General features: G+C 47.7%; 1 protein-coding gene across 2 annotated transcripts in view; it reads right to left on the bottom strand.

The window, feature by feature from the left end:
* LOC117354602 (zinc finger protein 850-like) overlaps positions 1–22,047 on the bottom strand; it is a 78,752-nt gene that overhangs the window by 9,859 nt on the left and 46,846 nt on the right. For both annotated transcript variants that reach the window (XM_033932390.1, XM_033932388.1), the window contains exon 4: positions 14,623–14,742. In XM_033932390.1, the coding sequence (XP_033788281.1) occupies positions 14,623–14,742 (120 nt within the window). The remainder of the gene's footprint in view (positions 1–14,622; positions 14,743–22,047) is intronic.

Below are 22,047 nucleotides of genomic sequence, written 5' to 3'. Positions count from 1 at the left end.
AATTGTCAGGGCCTTGAAGGCACAGCGCTGGCTAATTGGGAGCCAGTGTTCAGCACGGAGTGCTGGGGAGATGGGATCGTGGTAGTTGAGGTTGTGTAGGAGGCGGATAGCTGCATTTTGGACCCGTTGAAGGCGTTTGAGATTATTTTTGGTTAGTCCATTAAATAGGGAGTTACAATAATCCATTCTGGAAAGAACATATGCGTAGAGGAGTTGGGCGAGGTCCGGTGTGGAGATGTAGGGTTTGATCCTTTTCAGTTGGCGAAGGTAGTAGAAAGAGGTGGAGATTACTTGGGATATGTGGGCAGATAGGGATAGGTGTCCGTCTAGGGTTACTCCTAGGCTGCGAACCTGATCTGTTGCCGTTAGTAGAGTGGAGTCCCATGCTAGTGTAGGACGTGGGTATTTGGTGTTTTTTTTCCTGATCCATAAGAGTTCGGTTTTAGAGGCGTTAAGTTGAAGTTTGTTGTTTGACATCCAAGTTTTCATGTCAGAGAGGCAGTGTTGGAGGTTGGCAATTTGGGACGACCGGTTCTCGCCTAGAGGGAGGAGTAGCTGGATGTCATCTGCACAAGAGTGGATTTTAATGTTATATTTCTTCGCTATATCGATGACAGGCCTGATGTAGAGGTTGAATAGGAGGGGGGATGTCATTAGGGACGTGCCAGAGTAAATCAGGGCAGTAGAATGCCCTGAAGCAGCGTGTGTAGAGTGCTGCAGACGCTGCTAGAATCAGCAGGTTTGTCGGAACTGCGGGAAGGGAAGGGGGGGCGGTAAGGGACTAAGGGAGCCGGCCAGACCGCGGGAAGGGTAAGGGGGGTAAGGGAAACGTTGCTGCTGTACAGGGAAGTGGTGTGGGGGAGGGAAATGGAGGGGGAGGGAATGCTGCTGCTGTGGTTGCTGCACAGGGAAGTGGGGGGATTGAAATGCTGCTGCTGTACAGGGAATTAGGGTGGGGGAAATGCTGCTGCACAGGGAAATGGAGGGGGAGGGAATGCTGCTGTGGCTGCTGCACAGGGAAGTGGGGGGAGAGAAATGCTGCTGCATAGGAGGCAGGGAGAGAGACAGATAGATAAAAAAGGAAGACAGACAGCGGGAGGAAGGGATTCAGAAAGACATAGGGGCAGGGAGAGACACAGAAAGACAGACAGACAAAGGGGGACAGGGAGAGAGACAGACAGAAATAAAGACAGACAGACATATATTCTAGCACTCGTTAATGTAATGGGCTAAAATACTAGTTCAATATAAAATCATAACTGAGGCTTGTGTGGATGGGATCAGATGATTTGTGGGGACCAAGCTCACGAAGATGGGGCAGAAACGTGGTTTTTAAATTTTAGTCCTAGTAGTTTGCCGATCCACAAAATAATTCTTTTATTTTTGCCTGTCCACGGGTGTAAAATGGTTGAAAACACACTGGCATAAGAGATCATGACAGCCATTTTGAGATTTGAGCTGACAAGGCCAAGAATTGCTGGGGCTCAATCCTGCTCTTTCCCTCACAACATCACTAGATCCCAGGTATTATAATGTGGTCTTGTGGAGGGGAAAGAGGGGGAGGGGGAAGACAGGGTTCCTCTTTACATTCTCTTTTGGTGTTTATGTAATGGGATTACAAATAATGCATTTATGGTCTGATATGGTAGTATACAGTATATGATGAATAGAGTTACATGAGAACATAAGAATGGCCTTAATGGGTCAGACCCATGGTCCATCAAGCACAGTAGCCCGTTCTCACAGTGGCCAATCCAGGTCACAAGTACCAGGCCAAAACCCAAGGCATAGCAATATTCCGTGCTACCAATACATGGCAAGCAGTGGCTTCTCCCGTATCTTTCTCAATAACAGACTTACCACATCCTCTGGCAACGCGTTCCAGAGCTTAAGTATTCTCTGAGTGAAAAAGAAATTTCCTCCAATTGGTTTTAAAAAGTATTTCCCTGTAACTTCATCGAGTGTCCCCTATTCTTTGTAATTTTTGACGAAGTGAAAAATCAATCCACTTTTACCCGTTCTACTCCACTCAGAATATTTGTAGACTTCAATCATATCTCGCCTCAGCTGTCTCTTTTCCAAGCTGAAAAGCCCTAACCATTTTAGTCTTTCCTCATAAGAAAAGAGTTCCATCCCCTTTATCATCTTGGTTACTCTTCTTTGAATCTTTTCTATATCATTCTTGACATAAGGAGACCAGAAGTGAACGCAATACTCTAGATGAGGTCACAGCATGGCATGATATAGGGGCAGTATAACATTCTTAGTCTTGTTAACCATCCCTTTTTAAAATAATTCCTAGCATCCTATTTGCTTTTTTGGCCGCCGCCGCACATTGGGCAGAATATTTCATCGTATTGTCTACAATGACACCCAGATGCTTTACTTGGGCGCTAATCCCCAAGGTGGACCCTAGCATCCAGTAACTGTGATTCAGGTTATTCTTCCCAATGTGCATCACTATGCATTTCTCCACATTAAATTTCATCTGCCATTTGGACGCCCAGTCTTCCAGTTTCCTAAGGTCCGCCTGCAATTTTTCACAATCCACCTGTGTTTTAACAACTTTGAACAGTTTAGTGTCATCTGCAAACTTAATCACCTCACTTGTTGTTCTAATTTTCAGATCATTTATAAATAAGTTAAATAGCACCGGTCCCAGTACAGACCCTGTGGCACTCCACTGCTTACTCTCCTCCATTGAGAAAAATGACCATTTACCCTACCCTCTGTTTTTTATCCGATAACCAAGTCCTAATCCACAACTGAACTTTATCACCTATCCCATGACACTTTAATTTTCACAGGAGCCTCTCGTGAGGAACTTTATCAAACGCTTTCTGAAAATCTAGATATAATATATCAACCGGCTCACCTTTATCCACATGTTTATTCACACCTTTAAAGAAGTCAAGCAAATTTGTGTGGCCCATGCTGACTCTGTCTCATTAAATCATGCTTGTCTACATTTCTAACATTTAGCCCAGCACTGAAGTGAAGCTTACCGGTCTGTAATTTCCTGGATCTCCCCTGGAGACCATTTTAAAAATCAGCGTAACATTGGCAACCCTCCAATCTTCAGGTACTACAGACGATTTTAGCAACAGATTATAAAGATCACTAATGGTAGGTCTGAAATTTCATTTTTGAGTTCTTTTAATATCCTGGGATGTATACCATCCGGTCCTGATGATTTATCATTTTGTAACTTGTTGATTTGGCTCAGTATATCTTCACACCTTCGAAGAAGTCAAGCAAATTTGTGTGGCAAGATCTCCCTTGGCTGAACCCATGCTGACTCCGTCTCATTAAATCACGCTTGTCTATGTGTTCCACAATTTTATTTTTTATAATCGTTTCTAACATTTCCTGGATCTCCCCTGGAGCCCTTTTTAAAAATCAGCGTAACATTGGCCACCATTGCCAATCTTCAGGAACTACAGACAATTTTAGCGACAAGTTATATAGATCACTAACGGCAGGTCAGCAATTTCAATTTTGAGTGCTTTTAATACCCTGGGATGTATACCATCCGGTCCTGATGATTTATCATTTTGTAACTTGTTGATTTGGCTCAGTATATCTTCCAGATACACTGAGATTCTTTCAGTTCCTCCGCATCATCATCCTTGAAACCATTTCCGGTTCAGGTAAGATCTCTTACTCCTTCTTCCGTAAAGACCGAAGCAAAAAATTCATTCAGTCTTTCCGCTATGGCTCCCTGAGCGCCCCTTGATCATCCAACGGTTCCAGATTCCCTCACAGGTTTTCTACTTTTGATGTACCTAAAAAAACTGCTATGAGTTTTTGCCTCTTTTGCAAGTTTCTCTTCATATTCTTTCTTCGCTGTCTATATCAGTGCTTTGCATTTAACTTACCAGTACTTGTGTCTCTTCTTATTTTCTTCATTCGGAATGGATCTTTATTCCAGGAATTTAAGTCAGGAATTTGCCTGTCTGTCTCCTCACCTGTTTTTACAACTGCCTACCCGTTTGCACACAGGTGGAAACAGCACAGTTACTTACCGTAACAGGTGTTATCCAGGGACAGCAGGCATATATTCTCACATGTGGGTGACGTCATCTACGGAGCCCCGATGCGGAAGCATTTTCAAGCAAACTTGATTGAAGATTTAAGTTTGCTCTGTTGCTCCACGCATGCGTGCCTTCCTGCTCCACTAGGGGGTGCATCCCCTCGTGGTCTCCAGTTCACTTAACTAGCAAAGAAGCCAACCTCAGGGAGGTGGGCGGGTTGTGAGAATATATGCCTGCTGTCCCTGGATAACACCTGTTACGGTAAGTAACTGTGCTTTATCCCAGGACAACCAGGCATGATATTCTCACATGTGGGTGACCTCCAAGCTAACTGAAAAAGGGATGGAGGGAAGTTGGCAATTTAAGCAAATAGATTTCGTAAAACCGATTGGCCGAACCGGCCATCGTTCCTGGACAGTGAGTCCAGACAGTAGTGGGAGGTGAAGGTATGAACTGAAGACCACGTGGCAGCCTTGCAGATTTCCTCAATAGGTGTGGACCTGAGGAATGCTACGGAGGCTGCCATCGCTCGGACCTTGTGTCCCGTTACTCGACCATGCAGCGCGAGACCAGCCTGAGCGTTGCAAAATGAGATGCAATCGGCCAACCAGTTGGACAAGGTGCGTTTGGAAACTGGGTGACCTAACCGGTTTGGGTCGAAGGACAAAAACAGTTGTGGGACTTTCCGGTGTGACTGAGTGCGTTGGAGGTAAAAGGCCAACGCTCTCTTGCAGTCAAGAGTGTGGAGCGCCACTTCTCCGGGGTGAGAGTGGGGCTTGGGAAAAAACACAGGCAAGACAATGGACTGATTGAGATGAAAATCAGACACTACTTTGGGCAAGAACTTTGGATGGGTGCGGAGTACCACCTTGTCGTGATGGAATACCGTGAAGGGTGGGTCCGCTACCAGAGCTTGTAACTCACTAACCCGCCGGGCGGAAGTGAGCGTGAGCAAGAAAATCACCTTCCAAGTGAGGAATTTTGGATGGCATTTGTCTAGGGGCTCAAATGGAGGTTTCATTAGTTGAGCCAGAACCATGATAAGGTCCCAAACCACCGGGGGAGGTTTGAGAGGAGGGTGGACGTTCAGGAGACCCTTCATGAAGCGAGAGACTAAGGGATGGAGCGAGAGGGCTTTCCCTTCCAGGGGCTGATGAAAGGCCGCAATTGCACTGAGGTGTACTCGAATGGAGTTGGTCTTTAGGCCGGAATGAGATAATTGAAGTAAATAGTCAAGGACCAGAGGGACGGGGATCGACACCGGGTCCTGGCTGTGGGAGGAGCACCAGGTTGAGAATCTGGTCCACTTTTGGGAGTAGCAGGTTCTCGTCGAGGTCTTTCTAGAGGCCTCCAATATCTCCTTGACTGATTGAGACACGGGGAGAGCAGTCAGGGGGAGAGAAACCAAGCATTCAGATGAAGAAATTGAAGATTGGGATGTAACAGCAAACCCTGACCCTGTGATAGTAGAGAGGGAAACAGAGGCAGAGGCAGTGGATCTCTGACATTGAGTTGAAGTAGAAGGGAAAACCACGGCTGGCGTGGCCAGCGAGGGGCAATCAGGATCAGGGTGGCTTGTACTGTTTTCAGGTGGACAAGCGTCCGCAGTATCAGAGGAAACGGCGGGAACGCGTACAGGAACCTTCCTTCCCAGTCAAGGAGGAAGGCGTCGGCCTCGAGCCGGTCCGGGGAGTACATCCGGGAGCAGAAGAGAGGCAGCTTGTGGTTGTGGGGGGATGCGAATAGATCTATTTGAGGCGTGCCCCACTTTTCGAACACCTGTCGTAGGATCTGAGAGTGCAGTGACCACTCGTGTGGCTGGAGGAGGCGGCTGAGTCTGTCCGCCAGACAGTTTTGTTCTCCTTGTATGTACACCGCTCGAAGGAAGGTGTTGTTGGAGATTGCCCATTTCCAGAGGCGCAGGGCTTCCCGGCAAAGGGGCCAAGACCCTGTTCCCCCTTGTTTGTTTACGTAGTACATTGCTACCTGGTTGTCGGTTCGGATGAGAACCACTCGGTCGTGGAGCAGATGTTGGAAAGCTACAGCCTCCATAGCCCCAGGTACGTTAGATAGATTGTGAGCCCACCGGGACAGAGAGGGAAAATGCTTGAGTACCTGATTGTAAAAACCGCTTAGATATCCTTGATAGGCGGTATATAAAATCCTAATAAACTTGAAACTTGAAACTTGAGATAGATGGCCCAAAGCTCTAGCACGTTGATGTGGCAGCGACGGTCTTCTGTTGACCACATCCCTTGAGTGCGTAGGCCGTCTAGATGGGCTCCCCAAGTGTACTCCGACGAGTCCGTGGTGAGTATCTTGCTGTGGGGTGGGGTGAGGAAGAGCAAACCTTTGGAAAGATTTGAAGAGTCGGCCCACCAGCGGAGCGATCGTTGCAAAGAAGGCGTCACTGTCACGGGGCGATCGATCGGGTCCCGGTCTTGATGCCATTGAGAGGCCAGGGTCCATTGAGGGATACTCAGATGGAGTCGGGCGAAGGGTGTGACATGGACGGTAGAGGCCATGTGGCCCAGAAGAGTCATCATCTGCCGAGTTGATACCGAGGTCAGCAGGGAGAACCTTCGACTCAGACTTACTAACGCCTCTAGACGCGGAGGGGGGAGGAAGGAACGGAGGCGGACCGTGTCCAGCGTGGCCCCGATGAACTGTAGGGACTGGGAGGGGTGTAGTTGGGATTTTGGGAAGTTTATCTCGAACCCCAGACTTTGTAGGTAGGTAATAGTCTGTTGGGTCGCTGAGATAACCGCTTCCCTGGACGGGGCTTTGATCAGCCAGTCGTCCAGGTAGGGGAATACCTGGAGGCCCTGGGAGCGTAAGGTTGCTGCGACTACCACGAGGCACTTGGTGAAGACCCGAGGTGACGATGCTAGGCCGAAGGGGAGGACACGGTATTGTAGGTGCCAGTCCCCTACCTGAAAACGCAAGAACTTGCGGTGAGCGGGGTGTACTGGGACATGTGTGTACGCCTCTTTCAGATCGAGGGAGCAGAGCCAGTCGCCCTCGTCGATCAGGGGGTAGAGGGTCGGTAGGGAAAGCATCCAAAATTTTCCCGTACCAGAAATTTGTTGAGGCGTTTCAAGTCTAGTATTGGGCGTAGGTCTCCCGTTTTTTTCGGTACCAGGAAGTAACGGGAGTAGAAGCCCTTTCCCCGTTGGTCGGGGGGAACCTCCTCCACTGCTCTCAGGCGAAGCAGGTCTCGAGCTTCGGAGAGGAGTAGGGGTAGCTGCGTCCGGTTGGGAGGGCAATTCCTTGGGGGGTTGTCCAGAGGAATGGCCCGAAAGTTGAGAGAGTATCCTGATGAGATCACGCCAAGGACCCATGCGTCCGACGTGACTTGTTCCCAGCGAGGGTAAAAGGCTTTGAGGCGACCCCCGATGGGAAGGAGGCCTGGGACTATGGCAGAGGGGGCCTGCCCCCTTCCGCGTATCCCGTCAAAAGGACGGGGATGGTTTGGTAGTCGTTGGCGGTTGGGACTTGGGTAGAGCCCGGTGGTGGGCCTGCGGGCGCCTGGGTGGAGGCCGCGAGAAGGCAGGAGTGGATTTTTGTGGGTATCGGCGCGGAGGGGCCCTGAACGGCCTGGACGCGGTCGGTTTAGGCTTTTGCCGGACGAGGGAGGCGAACGAGCGTTCGTGTTCGGAGAGGCGTTTTGTAGCCACCTCGATAGTGTCATCTAACAGTTCTTTTCCCATGCAGGGGAGGTTAGCTAACCGGTCCTGCAAGTTGGGGTCCATGTCGACCAGGCGCAGCCAAGCTAGTCGGCGCATGGCGATAGCAAAGGCTGCCTCTCTGGAGGAGAGTTCGAGGCCATCGTAGGCCGCATGGAATAGATGGAGGCGCAGGTTGGAGAGGGACTCTAAAAGCAGGCCAAACGCTCCTTGTCGGGAGGCCGGTAGGTCAGTCTCAAAGGCTCTCAGTAGTCCAATGAGGTGTTTGAGGTAGGATGTGAAGGTGAAAGTGTAGCTTTGCACCCTAGAGGCCATCATTGCATTTTGATATAGTCTCCTGCCGAACTTGTCCAGGGTTCGGCCTTTTCGGCCTGGGGGGACCGCAGCTGAGACCCGGGATAGGTGAGCCTTTTTCAAGGAGGATTCTACTAGCAGCGACTGGTGGGAGAGCTGTGGTTGTTCGAATCCCGGGTAGGGTACTGTGCGGTACTTAGCCTCCATTTTGGAGGGTACGGCTGTGACCATGTAGGGGGTCTCCAGGTTCCTGAAGAAGGCCTGTTGGAGTACCGGGTTAGGTGGTAAGCGAAGGGACTCTCTGGGTAGTGATGGCATATCCAGATCCGCTAGGTACTCCTTAGAGTATCTGGAGTCGGACTGGAGGTCTAAGTCCAAAGCGTGGCCCATGTCCTGGAGAAAGCGGGTGAAGGATGGGCGGGATGTTCCCGGGGCCCCGTGCGGGGTCGGTGAACGAGACCTCCGTCGGGTGGAGAAGGATGGGGAGGCTTCCCTCGAGTATCGAGGTTCCTGCTCCGATCCACGCTCCGAGGCCGGGGAAGCACTGTGAGAGTGTTCCGGGGTCGTCGATCTTCGGCGTCTCGAGGAGCCCCTCGGAGACGATGCCGGGGTTCGGGGTACCGATCGATGTCGAATCGGTGACCTCGACCCGGACTCCCTCGGAGAATATCTGCAACCTCGGGTCGGGGTCCCGGTCCGAGGGGGAGTTCGGAGGATGCGCGGGTTGGAGAGTGATAACTCAGCCACCCTTAGTGGTCCCGTACGAGGTGTAGGAGAACGGCCTCGTAGAGTTGGTGAACCTCGGGCCTTCTTGGAGGTACGGCGGTACGAGGTTTCTGTCGTTTTAGCACGACGTTTTGCCCTGCGGCGGTCTGCGGAGGGAGAGCGTCTCGGGCGCCTCGGCGAGGAGTCCGAGGAGGATGGGATGCGGCGAGGCTTGCGCACTTTTCCCCGAGGTTGCTCGATGCGAGGCTCAGGCTGGTCTAGCACCTGCGGGGTTGAGGTCGATTGTAATTGGGCCATTGCAGCGGACAGCTCCGACGAGATCATCGCTCTGAGTAGGTCCTGGAAGACGGGCACGGACAGCATCGAAGGCATGTCCACTGCCTCGGTGCACTCCACCGGGGGCGACCTCGTATCAGAGTATTCCCATGTGGTGGAGGCACGGCCCGAAGGCTTGGAGGGCTTAGCCGGGGCTGTAAGCATGGGGCTTCCGCCATGCGTCGACGGTGTCCCCGAGGCTGGCTTCTTCGATGTTACGGAGCCTGAAGAAGGAAGAGGGGACTTACCCGGGGCCGAGGCTTTCTGCTGTCCTGAGGGCTTCGGATTCGGGTCTCGGGGCGATGCCGAGGTATTCGGGGCCGAGGTCAAGGCCGGGGCCGAGGCCGGGGCCGACCTCGAGGCTGAGGTAGAGGGTTGGTCCGGGGCGAAAAGGTCCGCCATGCGGGCTTTTCTTCGACGGAGGGCCCGGTTCTGGAAAGTAGCGCACTGGGGGCAGGAGTCGGTTGGATGAGCCGCCCCCAGGCAGAGGATGCACCGGCGATGCGGGTCTGTGATGGAAAGAAGCCACTCACACCGGGTGCACTTTTTAAAGCCGGTCAAAGGCCGGGACATAGAATCGAAAGTATCCGCGGCTCGAGTAGCCACGCGGCCGCGGGGACCCGGAAGCCTCCGGGTCGTCAAAAACGAAGCAGGAATCAAGTTGAAAAGTAAAGAATTCGCGCACAGCGACTTAATCGAGAAAAAACAAGAAAAAATTGCGGTGCTAGAAGGCAGTTGGGGCAGAGCCTGAAAAACACGACTTCTAGCCTCAGCGGAAAATTTTGAACTGGAGACCACGAGGGGATGCACCCCCTAGTGGAGCAGGAAGGCACACATGCGTGGAGCAGCAGAGCAAACTTAAATCTTCAATCAAGTTTGCTTGAAAATGCTTCCGCATCGGGGCTCCGTAGATGACGTCACCCACATGTGAGAATATCATGCCTGCTTGTCCTGGGATAATGACAGTTACAGAACCAAAATAAACCTAGAGTCTCTGGACATAGTGTACTTGGATTTCAGTAAAGCCTTTGACAGTGTCCCACACCGTAGACTATTAAACAAGATGAAATCAATGGGGTTAGGTGAGAAACTAACTGCATGGGTCAAGGAGTGGCTGAGTGGAAGACTTCAGAGGATGGTGGTCAATGGCACCCTCTCTGAGACATCGGAAGTGACTAGCGGAGTGCCGCAGGGCTCAGTCCTGGGACCATCCCTTTTCAACATATTCATAAGGGACTTGACCCGAGGGCTTCAGGGTAAAGTAGCACTGTTTGCCGACGCCGCCAAACTGTGTAATATAGTAGGTGAAAGCAATCTCAAAGATAGTATGATGCAGGATCTGATCACATTGGAAAACTGGTCCTCAACATGGCAGCTGGGCTTCAACGCTAAGAAGTGTAAGGTCATGCATCTCGGTAGCAGAAATCCATGCAGAACATACACCTTGAATGGAGAAATACTAGCTAAGACTTCAGAAGAACGGGACTTGGGTAATGGTTAACGGTACCCTCTCTAAAACATCAGAGGTGACCAGCGGAGTACCGCAGGGTTCAGTCCTGGGCCCACTCCTTTTCAACATATTCATAGGGGATCTGACTCAGGGGCTTCAGGGTAAAATAACATTATTCGCCGATGATGCTAAACTATGCAATACAGTAAGTGAATGTAATTTACAGGATAGTATGACACAGGACCTGCTTACATTGGAAAGATGGTCCTCGACCTGGCAACTGAGCTTCAATGCTGGGAAATGTAAGGTTATGCACCTCGGTAACGGTAATCCATGCAGAAACTACACCTTGAATGGGGAAACTTTAACTAGTACTTCGGCGGAACGAGACCTAGGAGTAATCATCAGTGCAGACATGAAAACTGCCAATCAAGTGGAGAGGGCTTCATCTAAAGCAAGGCAAATGTTGGGATGTATCAGTAGAAGCTTTGTCAGCAAGAAGCCTGAAGTCATAATGCCATTGTACAGAACCATGGTGAGACCTCATCTGGAATACTGTGTACAATTCTGGAGACCTCATTACCGTAAAGATGTGCTCAGAATCGAGTCGGTTCAACGGATGGCCACCAGGAGGATCTTGGGTCTCAAAGGTCTCTCATACGAGGAGAGACTAAACAAACTACAGCTTTACACTCTAGAAGAACGTAGGGAGAGGGGAGACATGATTGAGACATTTAAATACATCACAGGACGTATCGAGGTGGAAGATGATATCTTCATTCTCAGGGGACCCTCTGCCACCAGAGGGCATCCGCTCAAACTCAGGGGCGGGAAATTTCGTGGAGACATAAGGAAGTACTTCTTCACAGAAAGAGTGGTTGACCGTTGGAATGAGCTTCCAGCGCAGGTGATCGAGGCCAATAGCGTGTTGGACTTCAAGAATAAATGGGATACATATGTGGGATCCCTACGAGGGTCAGTGGAGGAAAGAGGGGATCCCTACGAGGGTCAGAGGAGGAAAGAGGGGATCCCTAAGAGAGTCAATCTGAATAAATAGTCACTGGGTATAGACTTAAGAGGAAGGGACAGTACGGTGGGCAGACTTGATGGGCTATAGACCTTTTTCTGCCGTCATCTTCTATGTTTCTATGTTTCTATGATCATCAGCGCAGACATGAAGACTGCCAAACAAGTAGAGAAGGCCTCATCCAAGGCAAGACAAATGATGGGATGTATCAATAGAAGCTTCGTCAGCCGCAAACCTGAAGTCATAATGCCATTCTACAGAACCATGGTGAGACCTCATCTGGAATACTGTGTGTAATTCTGGAGGCCACATTACCGGAAAGATGTGCTTCGAGCTGAGTCGGTCCAGCGGATGGCCACTAGGATGGTCGCTGGACTCAAGGGTCTCTCATACGAAGAAAGACTGGGCAAGCTGCAGCTCTATACCCTAGAGGAGCGCAGGGAAAGGGGTGACATGATCGAGACATTCAAGTACGTCACAGGTCGTGTAGAGGTGGAAAACGATATATTCTTTCCCAAGGGACCCTCGGTCACAAGGGGGCACCCGCTCAAACTCAGAGGAGGGAAATTTGGTGGTGACATCAGGAAGTATTTCTTCACAGAAAGGGTAGTAGATCACTGGAACAAACTTCCGGTGCAGGTGATCAAGGCCACCAGTGTGCTCGACTTTAAGAATAAATGGGACATCCACGTGGGATCCCTACGACGGTCGAGTTAAGGAACTAAGTCATTAGCACTCAGACTTAATAGGGTGGGTAAATGGAGTGGGCAGACTTGATGGGCTGTGGCCCTTTTCTGCCGTCATCTTTCTATGTTTATCAAACACATGATAAGGACATGCAGTAGAAGAACTAGACTGGGCTGAAGACCCAACCGGAACCTTCCACAGGAAACGTGGAGGATGATCAGAGAGCTGTTGTTGTTCCTCAGAGACACTGGATGAACCATATGAAGGTATTTGACCCACAGGTGCTTAACTGTGAGGATGCTTGAGGTAGGAAACTTAGATAGAAGACGGCAGAGACAGCTGGAACTAGTTAGCTGAGCTTATTTTCCAAATAAGCTTTAGCAAGTATTACATGTTTTAGCTTCCTCTCGAGCTTACTATTGAAAAAGTACTTAATCACTGCTAAACTCCATTCTCCAGAGAGTTTTTCCTGCCTGACCAAAGGCGTTTTGCCCAGGCAAGTTCTCTCTCCTAATACCCGTCTTGGCCCCGATTTACTAAGGTTCAAGGCAATTTACAAGTTAAGAGGCCCAAAGGTAAGATGGGCAGTATTAATTACGTCTCATCGATAAGAGAAGGTAATTCCTTGCAAGCAGAGGGCGGGGGGGGGAAGGGTATACAATTGCGTAGAGCAGTGATCGCCAACTGTGTGCTGCGGCACACCAGTGGGCCTCCTGAGATTTCTGGTGTGCCGCAACACACTGGTGAGAAGGAGAGTCATCCACACTGGTTGCCTACCTACAGGACGTCAGCTGGCGTAGACGACCATTCTCCTGGACGGCACCTCTCCACTTCTCCCTGCACCTCCCGGATCCCAGTAACGACAGGGTCACAGCAAGACGGGCCTCCGTGCATGCGCAGACGCGATGACGTCACGCAGGTGCATGATGTCATCGCGTCGACTTCCAGGTGCCTTGCGACCGGGGCACTGCATTTAGTTGCCACTGGTCGGAAAAGTTTGCAGGATAGCAAATTCAGACACACAGATAGGAGAGAGGGGCAGTCAAAGTCAAATAGGGGAGACAGTGGCACAGCGAGGGTGAGTGGCACCTCCTCCGCCCTCTTCTCCACCTCCCCGCCACTGCATGCGTGCCCCCTTCCCTTCCCCATACCTCTTTAATTTTCCTGGCGCAAGCAAATTAGTAAAACCCCATGCAAAATAGCCAACCGATTGATTCACTTGCATTGCTTGGCTATTTTCCATCGGGTTTTACTATCCTAAAAACCTGACTGCTTTAGACCTGTCAGTAACTGTGTTAATGACATCTGCCTGTTTTGTTTTTTTTTTTCATTTTTTTTGCAATGGCACAGATATTTTGCGTGTATTACACATGTAAAATATCTGGCAAATAAAAAAAGCCTCCCGACAGCGCCCCCACCCCCAATAAAGCACCCCCTTCTTCCCCGAGCACATAAAAAATGGTAGAAGGGAGGCCCACTCCCTCCTGACACCCACCGCTCCCTTCATCATGTGAATATGGCAGGAGGGATGCCCACTTCCTCCTGCCGTCAGACCCCCTCCCACTCGTCGACTTCCCTGTGACTTAAGTCGGTAGCAGGAGGGGCCCAATCAGACCAGCCTGCTTCTCCAGCCTGCTCTTGTGCAATGCTGGCCTAAGGAAGTCCCTGATTGGCTCAGGCGCCTCAGGAGAATATTGACCTGTTTCAATGTGGTTTTCATGAAGAGAATTCCATTACGAGCAGACATTCAATTGGCTTCAAACTTTGTATCTCTGGGCACTAGAAAAGGTGTTAATGTCCTTCTGTATGAAGGCATTGTGTTGGCTCAGACCTTTACATTAAAATACTGGAGAGAGCCACAGCTGCCCTCACTTACACTTTGGAGAAATGATGAAATGGGAATGGCTGGAGGGAAAAAAAGAATCTTCCAGGGCGTAGAAGACATTTCAACAAATCAGGATGCCAGAATGGGACAAACTTCCACATAGAGCCCACAGCTATTTGTTAAATTTCTGACTGAGCACAGTTGGGGGGTTGGAGAGTGCGACTGTCTTCTTTCAGTTTTCTGTACTAGAAGTAGGGGTCACCGTGAAGGAACAACACAGGTGACCCTAGTTTTGTTAGTTGGTTGGTAAAGGGGAAATAGCATCACTTGTAGAATACACAGTTTGTTGCCATTAATGTGGGTTTTGTGGGAGGGGTTTGCAGCATGTAATGTAATATGTGATTTATGGATTGAAAAATATAATAGTCAAAAGATATTTTCACATAAAACAGACCTTTGCCCCTCATATAAAGATTTGAGTATCTCTCGCACGCTCAGATAAAGATGAGCCAGGTTTGGAACAACTCCCCCCTTCATCTCAGCAGTTTTACCCCTGTCCCTCTTATTACTGCACTCACCTGAGCAGCTGCTTCTCACAGGTCCTCTTTCCTCTGATCCTGGCTCTTCTCTGATGTATGGCTCTTCCCCCCGTTCAATGTGGGATATAATATCAGGAGTGATGGGAGGAGAGCCTGTTCCTGGGGAAAGAAAACTGCATTAGGTCTCCCAAAAGTATATATTGTTGGATTCCCTGAAATTTAAGACTTAACACAATTTCCAGCCTAAAGAATTTCACGAACTTCAAAAAAACAAAAATACTCAAACCCTCAGTTAGTGGAACAGTTTTAGACCCTGCAAATCTCAGTAAAATCACATAAACCCTCTTTACTCATCATCTTGATAGTGTCGTATATTGAGATCAGGCTTATTTCAATATGTGTGAGCTTCCTTATCCTTTATATAACAAGCAGGTCTCCATCTAATCCAGAACATCTGGAATAAGATGAAACAAATGCCCAGATAATGTTCAGACCGATATGAACACAAAGAGCGAGCAGGAAGGGAAAATTAACTTCGTATGTCCCAGAAAACTCTTTCCTGCAGTAAAAATCAACCGTTTCAGCATAAGGATTTCTTTTCAATTCTAAATCTGGTTATTTCTTGATAGTTTTGCAATCCATATCCTATCCCCAATATCACTGATGGCGTTCATTTGTGGTGCTGCGTGAGGGTCTGCTAATGGGAAAAACACCTCCATTGGACTATCTTACCTGCTGGCTTTATTTATATCCCATCATACCTTTTCAGTTCAAGACAGTATACAGTATACCAGTGAACAAAGTGGTTACAAGGTACAGGAAGATCTATACGTGCAGGGTTGTAGCTTGTACATGAGTATCAGGGTTTGGGTGGAAAAAGAGGGGTACTGGGTTTGATGGAGAAGTTGGAGGGGAGATAGTCAGATTTTGAAGGAAGAGAGTTCAAACAAATTTGTTGAATAGGTGAGATTTCATTGCTTTTCTGAAAGATTGGTATGTTGAGGAATTCAGGAGGAGGTTACTTAGGGTGTTGTTCCAGATGCCTGCTTGGAAGGATAGTGTCCTATCGAGGAATGTTTTGAATTGACATCCCTTAGGATTAGGGAAAGCGAATAGTAATGCTCTGCGAAAGAGGCGGGGTTTGTCTCAGAAGGTAGGTGGGTGAGGTGCCGAATAGTGTCTTGTAACATAGGCACCCGAATTTGAAGATAATTCTAGTTTCAACTGGTAGCCAATGGAGTTTTTTGAAATACGGGGTGCTGTGGTCTGATTTTTTTAGTCCAAAGATCAATTGTTTTGGATCGTTCTCAGTCTTTTAAAGTTTTTTTTGTGGGATCCAAAGTAGATTATGTTGCAGTAATCCAGTGAGCTGAGGATTAATGATTGTACTAGTAGTCTGAATGATGTGGAGTCAAAGTAGGGTTTTAGCGTGCGTAGTTTCCATAGAAGGTTGAAACATTTTTTGATTAAGATATTGGTGTGGGCTTTGAGTGTTAGTTGTTGGTCAAGGGAATGACACTGCAAACGAAGATCAGACTTGTCCACACACTCATTTTCTCAGTTGTCAATTATGGATATGAAAGCTGGATACTACAGAAACAAGACAGAAAGAAGATTGACTCATTTGAGCTTTGATGCTAGAGAAGGATTTTATGCGTGTTACTACCCCGATATTGATTGGGTAAATCTAACATCAGGGCATCCAAGGGAGATAAAATTCTTTGATGAAATTAAGGACTTTTTTTTATGGAGGAGCTGGTTCAGGAACCAATAAGAGGTGAAGCAATTCTAGACCTAGTTCCTGGTGGAGTGCATGAATTGGTGTGGGAGGCAATGGTGCTGGGGCCATTTGATAACCGTGATCTTAGCAATCAGATTTGATACAATACTTGGAATAAGTTCACATAGGGCAGAAACGAAGAGGCAGACGGAGCTACAATCAATTAATGCATGGATGAGAAGATGGTGTGAGGAAGAGGGTTTTCTTTTCGTAAGGAACTGGACAACGTTCTGGGGAAAGAACAAGCTCTTCAAGAAGGATGGTCTACACCTGAGCAAGGCGGGAACTAGACAACTAGCAAATAACGTCAGAAGAGCGATAGAGCAAGCTTTAAACTAAGTAGAAGGGGAAAGCCGACAGTCGACCTGGTATCAACGGTTCGGGAAACAGTATCCAGCGAGGGTACTGAGGGGGAAGATTGCGGGGAAGACACAAGTGGCAAGCAACAGACTGTGAACAAACAAGGGAGCCAGATGAAGTGAGAGGGGGACAGGATGAACATACTACAAGGGGAAGTCAAAATGGGACTGGATGATGCGAAGGAACAAGAGGAAGACAATAGGAACACGCCACAAGGGGACGGCACACAAGGGGACGGCAAGGGGACGGCAATAGGAATCTACCACAAAGAGAAGACAAAAGAGACAATACTCAGGAGTTGGCAGGTCAGGAAGGGGACAGAATGAAGAATGAAATGCAAGGGAAAATAGCGAGGAAGGGAAAATGCCAGGACTTGAACGGCATGTATACTAATGCAAGGAATATGCACTATAATCACAGTGTCTTTATTAATTCTTAATTAAATATAGTGAATATCTCAGAACCAACACCCGTTACTCTCCTTCCCCTCTGACATCATTTCCGTTTTGGATCGTTGCGTTTTCATAAGATCTCTATATAAGGCCCGCATATAGGGTTTAAGTTCATTCAGCAACAGATTTCAGCCCCAAGCCACTATAGGGAGCTGATATAAGGTAAAAGAGTATTGTTACAAGATGATGTATACCAAATGAGTTAAAGTCAAGTAAGACTATCAACAATTAATGTGGCAGGTTCTCGTTACGAATATTTTCATGATAGAGTATATTTTCACGTTATAATTACCCTGTATCCTCGTTCTAACAGAGTCCTTCCCTGAAGACGATATCTATCGAAACTCGAGTCGGGGGGACACGGATAATGTTTGGAGGAGTTATTACAGTGGTTTTTAACACTTTATTCACACAAGTTAATTCCTTCACCGCTGGGGAATAATATCAAGATCTAACCATCCGATTCACAGATAAGTAACCACATTTTGAAACTTTCAATAATATTAAATAGGATGGTGAGGGGACAGTGAATTTCAATGATGGTCCCCCAATTAACCCCAGTTTGGTGAATTCACCAGTCACGGGTGTTGGTTCTGAGATATTCACTATATTTAATTAAGAATTAATAAAGACACTGTGATTATAGTGCATATTGGTTTAAATTAATATCACAGTATAATATTCATATCTCTCCATATAAAAGTGACTACTAATGCAAGGAGCCTAAAGAACAAAATGGGGGAACTAGAAGTCATGGCCAATAATGAAAGACTAGACATCATAGGGATCACGGAAACATGGTGGAACGAGGAAAACAAATGGGACATAGTACTGTCAGGATACAAACTCTACCGAAAAGACAGGACTTACCAGAAAGGAGGAGGAATAGCACTATACATAAGGGACACCATTCACTCAACCACTGTGGACACAGCAGCGACAAATGCCCAACTGGAGTCATTGTGGGTTAAAGTACCAGGAAGCAACGGATCCGAGATAAAGATAGGACTGTTCTACCATCCACCTGGGCAAACTGAAGCTGAGGATACAGAAATGGTAGCCGAGCTGAGAAGGGAATGCAAGAACCCAAACACTATAGTTATCCTGGGATAGACTGGTGTCTTGGAATTGGAAATTCAAAATGTGCAAGGGAAACGGAGTTCCTGGAAGCTGTTCAGGACTGCTTCATGGAACAACTTGTCGAGGCACCAACGAGAGGATCAGCGATTCTGGATCTGATCCTCAATGGGCTGAAAGGACCCGCAAAGGGTGTGGAGGTCATGGGACCACTAGGAACCAGTGACCACAACATGATTCAGTTCAAAGTGCAAGTAGGATTACCTAAGGGAAAGAGAACCAAGGCAACAACGTTTAACTTCAAGAAAGGGAACTATGATGCCATGAGACAAATGGTGAGAAAGAAGCTCAGAAACAGCTCCAAGGAAACTCAGACTGTGGAGCAAGCTTGGTCCCTATTCAAGGACACAGTAAACAAGGCGCAAAACCTATATATACCAAGATTTAGGAAAGGATCCAAAAAGAATCAGACTAAGGACCCTGCATGGATAACAAGTGAAGTAAAGAAAGTGATAGGAGACAAGAAAAAAATCATTTTGTATGTGGAAAAAAGACAAAACCGAAGGAAATTGGAGAGAGCACAGGAAGCATAAAAAAGAATGTCACCGAGTAGTCAGGAAAGCCAAGAAAGAGTATGAGGAGAGACTGGCCAAGGAAGCAAGAAATTTCAAACCATTTTTCCGGTATGTGAAAGGGAAACAGCCAGCGAGGGAGGAGGTGGGACCCCTGGATGAGGGTGAACGGAAGGGAGTGGTGAAAGAGGAAAAAGAGGTGGCTGGTAGGCTAAACAAGTTCTTCTCGTTGGTCTTTACAATAGAAGACACATCCAGTGTGCCAGAACCGGAAGAAATCTTCAGGGAAGATCAAGAGGGGAAATTATCATGCATGGAGGTAACCCTCGAAGACGTTCTCAGGCAGATAGATAGATTAAAAACTGACAAAGCTCCGGGCCCAGACGGGATCCACCCGAGAATACTGAAAGAGCTCAGAGATGAAACAGCAGAGTTACTGCGGCATATTTGCAACCTGTCCTTGAGAACAGGGTTAATCTCGGAGGACAAGAAGATAGCGAATGTTACACCGATCTTCAAAAAAGGATCGAGAGGCGACCCGGGAAACTACAGACCGGTGAGCTTAACCTCTGTTCCGGGGAAGATGGCTGAATCACTGATCAGGGAAGGTATCAATGAGCATATAGGAAAACATAATCTGATGAGATCAAGCCAGCATGGTTTCTGTAAAGGCTGATCATGCCAGACAAATCTACTGCATTTCTTTGAGGGGATAAGTAAACAATTGGACCAAGGTGACCCCGTAGACATCGTATATCTAGATTTCCAAAAAGCCTTCGACAAGGTGCCACATGAACGCCTACTGAAGAAACTGTGGAGTCACGGGGTGGAAGGGGACGTGCACAGATGGATCAAAAATTGGCTGGCGGGCAGGAAGCAGAGGGTAGGAGTAAAGGGGCACTACTCTGACTGGATAGGGGTCACAAGTGGTGTTCCGCAAGGGTCAGTGCTGGGACCACTGCTGTTCAATATATTTATTAATGATCTAGAAATGGGGACGAAGTGCGAAGTTATCAAGTTCGTGGATGACACAAAACTCTCCAGCAGGGTCGGAACTGTTGAGGAATGCATAGAACTGCAGAGCGACCTGAACAAACTGAGTGAGTGGGCAAAAAAATGGCAGATGAGCTTCAATGTGGAGAAATGTAAGGTCTTGCACATAGGGAAGGGGAACTCCATGTACAGCTATACGATGGGAGGGAGGGTACTCGGGGAAGGCAGCCAAGAAAAAGATCTGGGAGTATTGGTGGATAACACAATGAAGCCGGCGGCGCAATGTGCAGCGGCCTCAAAAAAAGTGAGCAGAATGTTGGGCATTATCAAAAAAGGTATCACTACCAGAATGAAGGAAGTTATCCTGCCACTGTATCGAGCAATGGTGCGCCCACATCTGGAATACTGCGTCCAATAAAGGTCGCCATACCTCAAGAAGGACATGGCAATACTCGAGAGGGTCCAGAGGAGAGCAACGAGGATGATAAAGGGTATGGAGAACCTTACATATGCCGAACGGTTAGACAGGCTGGGGCTCTTTACCCTGGAAAAGCGGAGACTGAGAGGGGACATGATAGAGACTTATAAAATCATGAAAGGCATAGAGAAGGTGGAGAGGGACAGATTCTTTAGACTAGCAGGGACAACTAAAACAATAGGTCATTCAGAAAAACTGAGAGGAGACAGATTCATAACGAATGCAAGGAAGTTCTTCTTCACTCAACGGGTGGTAGACACTTGGAACGCGCTTCCTGGAAAGGTGATAAGACAGAGTACAATTCTGGGGTTCAAAAAGGGACTGGATGACTTCCTGGAAGTGAAGGGGATAACAGGGTACAGATAGAGGTTTACCTTACAGGACATTGAGCGAATAGGGTATGGACATTTTAGGTTAGGTAGGGAAAACTTTCAGGTCATGGACCTGGAGGGCCGCCGCGGGAGCGGACTGCCGGACACGATGGACCCCTGGTCTGACCCGGCAGAGGCAATGCTTATGTTCTTAATACAACAGCATTTAATTTTAAAAAAGGAGACTATGATAACATGAACAGAATGGTAAAAAAGAAACTTAAGAGGGGCAGCTGCAAAGGTCAAAAATTTACACCAGATGTGGATGTTATTCAAAAATACCATCCTGGAAGCCCAGAGTAGATATATTCCATGTATTAAAAAGGGAGGAAGGAAGACCAAACAGCAGCTGGTGTGGTTAATGAGATACATGAAGGAAGCTATTAGAGCTAAAAGAGAACTTTTCAGAAAGTGGAAGAAGGATCCTATCCATGGCAGCTGCTATTTCCTTGGATATTAGTTTCCCAAGATGAGAATGAGAGAGGATTCTCACCTGCTATTTCAAATAGATTGGACACAAAAAAGATGTGCTACAATAAACAGATATTTGAGTTTATTTATAACAAGATAAGTAAAATATAACATTCTTTTTTCCAGGGAGAGAAGAGCACCCTTTAGCACCTCATGATCTTATCTCCAAACAGCAGCTTTAGAGTTTAAACATTTATATTTCCTCTAACATCATTCTGAGGCAATTAGCATACAATGGCGCAGCCAATCACGTAGCCAATCTTTCGGGGAATAACATGGGAAAGGATGGGTCACCTTGGGCCACACACCCAGGGGATAGCGCCAAAGCCTCCGATTTCTCAAAGTTGATCCACAAACCTGAGAATGCCCCACAGTGATGTATAAGAGTTACGAATTAGGGGGAAAACCCGTACCATATCACCCAGAAATATGAGCATGTCATCTGCGAAAAGATTGATATTGAACTCTCTGGACCCCAGTCAATTTCCTTGCAGTGAATATTGCTGCTGAATTTACAGTACAGCAAGGGAGTTTTAAATCAAGTTTAGAGGATCAATTATTGATATCTGCAACCTGTAAGTCTTGACATAGAGGTGCATTTGCTCAGTAACCCAGGATGTGTTAACACTGAGAGGGCACGAAGAACATTAACAGAAGGGTAGCTCCCGGGCGCAAAACCAGCTTGATCCAAGTGAACCAAAGGCAGCAAGACAGTACCCAACCTGGTAGTCAAGATAACAGCAAACATTTTGATGTCCTGATTTATCAAAGATATAGGACGATAGGAGCCCAGCTGATCCAGAGCTCTGCAGGGTTTGAGTAGAATCACAACAGTGGCATGAGTAAGCCTGTCAGGAGGTATCCTAGGGGAACAGAGGATGTTATAGAGAGCCTGGAAGGGTTCCACCAC

The sequence above is a fragment of the Geotrypetes seraphini genome, chromosome 2 (assembly GCF_902459505.1).
Source record: "Geotrypetes seraphini chromosome 2, aGeoSer1.1, whole genome shotgun sequence".
Classification (NCBI taxonomy): domain Eukaryota; kingdom Metazoa; phylum Chordata; class Amphibia; order Gymnophiona; family Dermophiidae; genus Geotrypetes; species Geotrypetes seraphini.
This window is presented reverse-complemented; position numbering and strand designations above follow the sequence as displayed.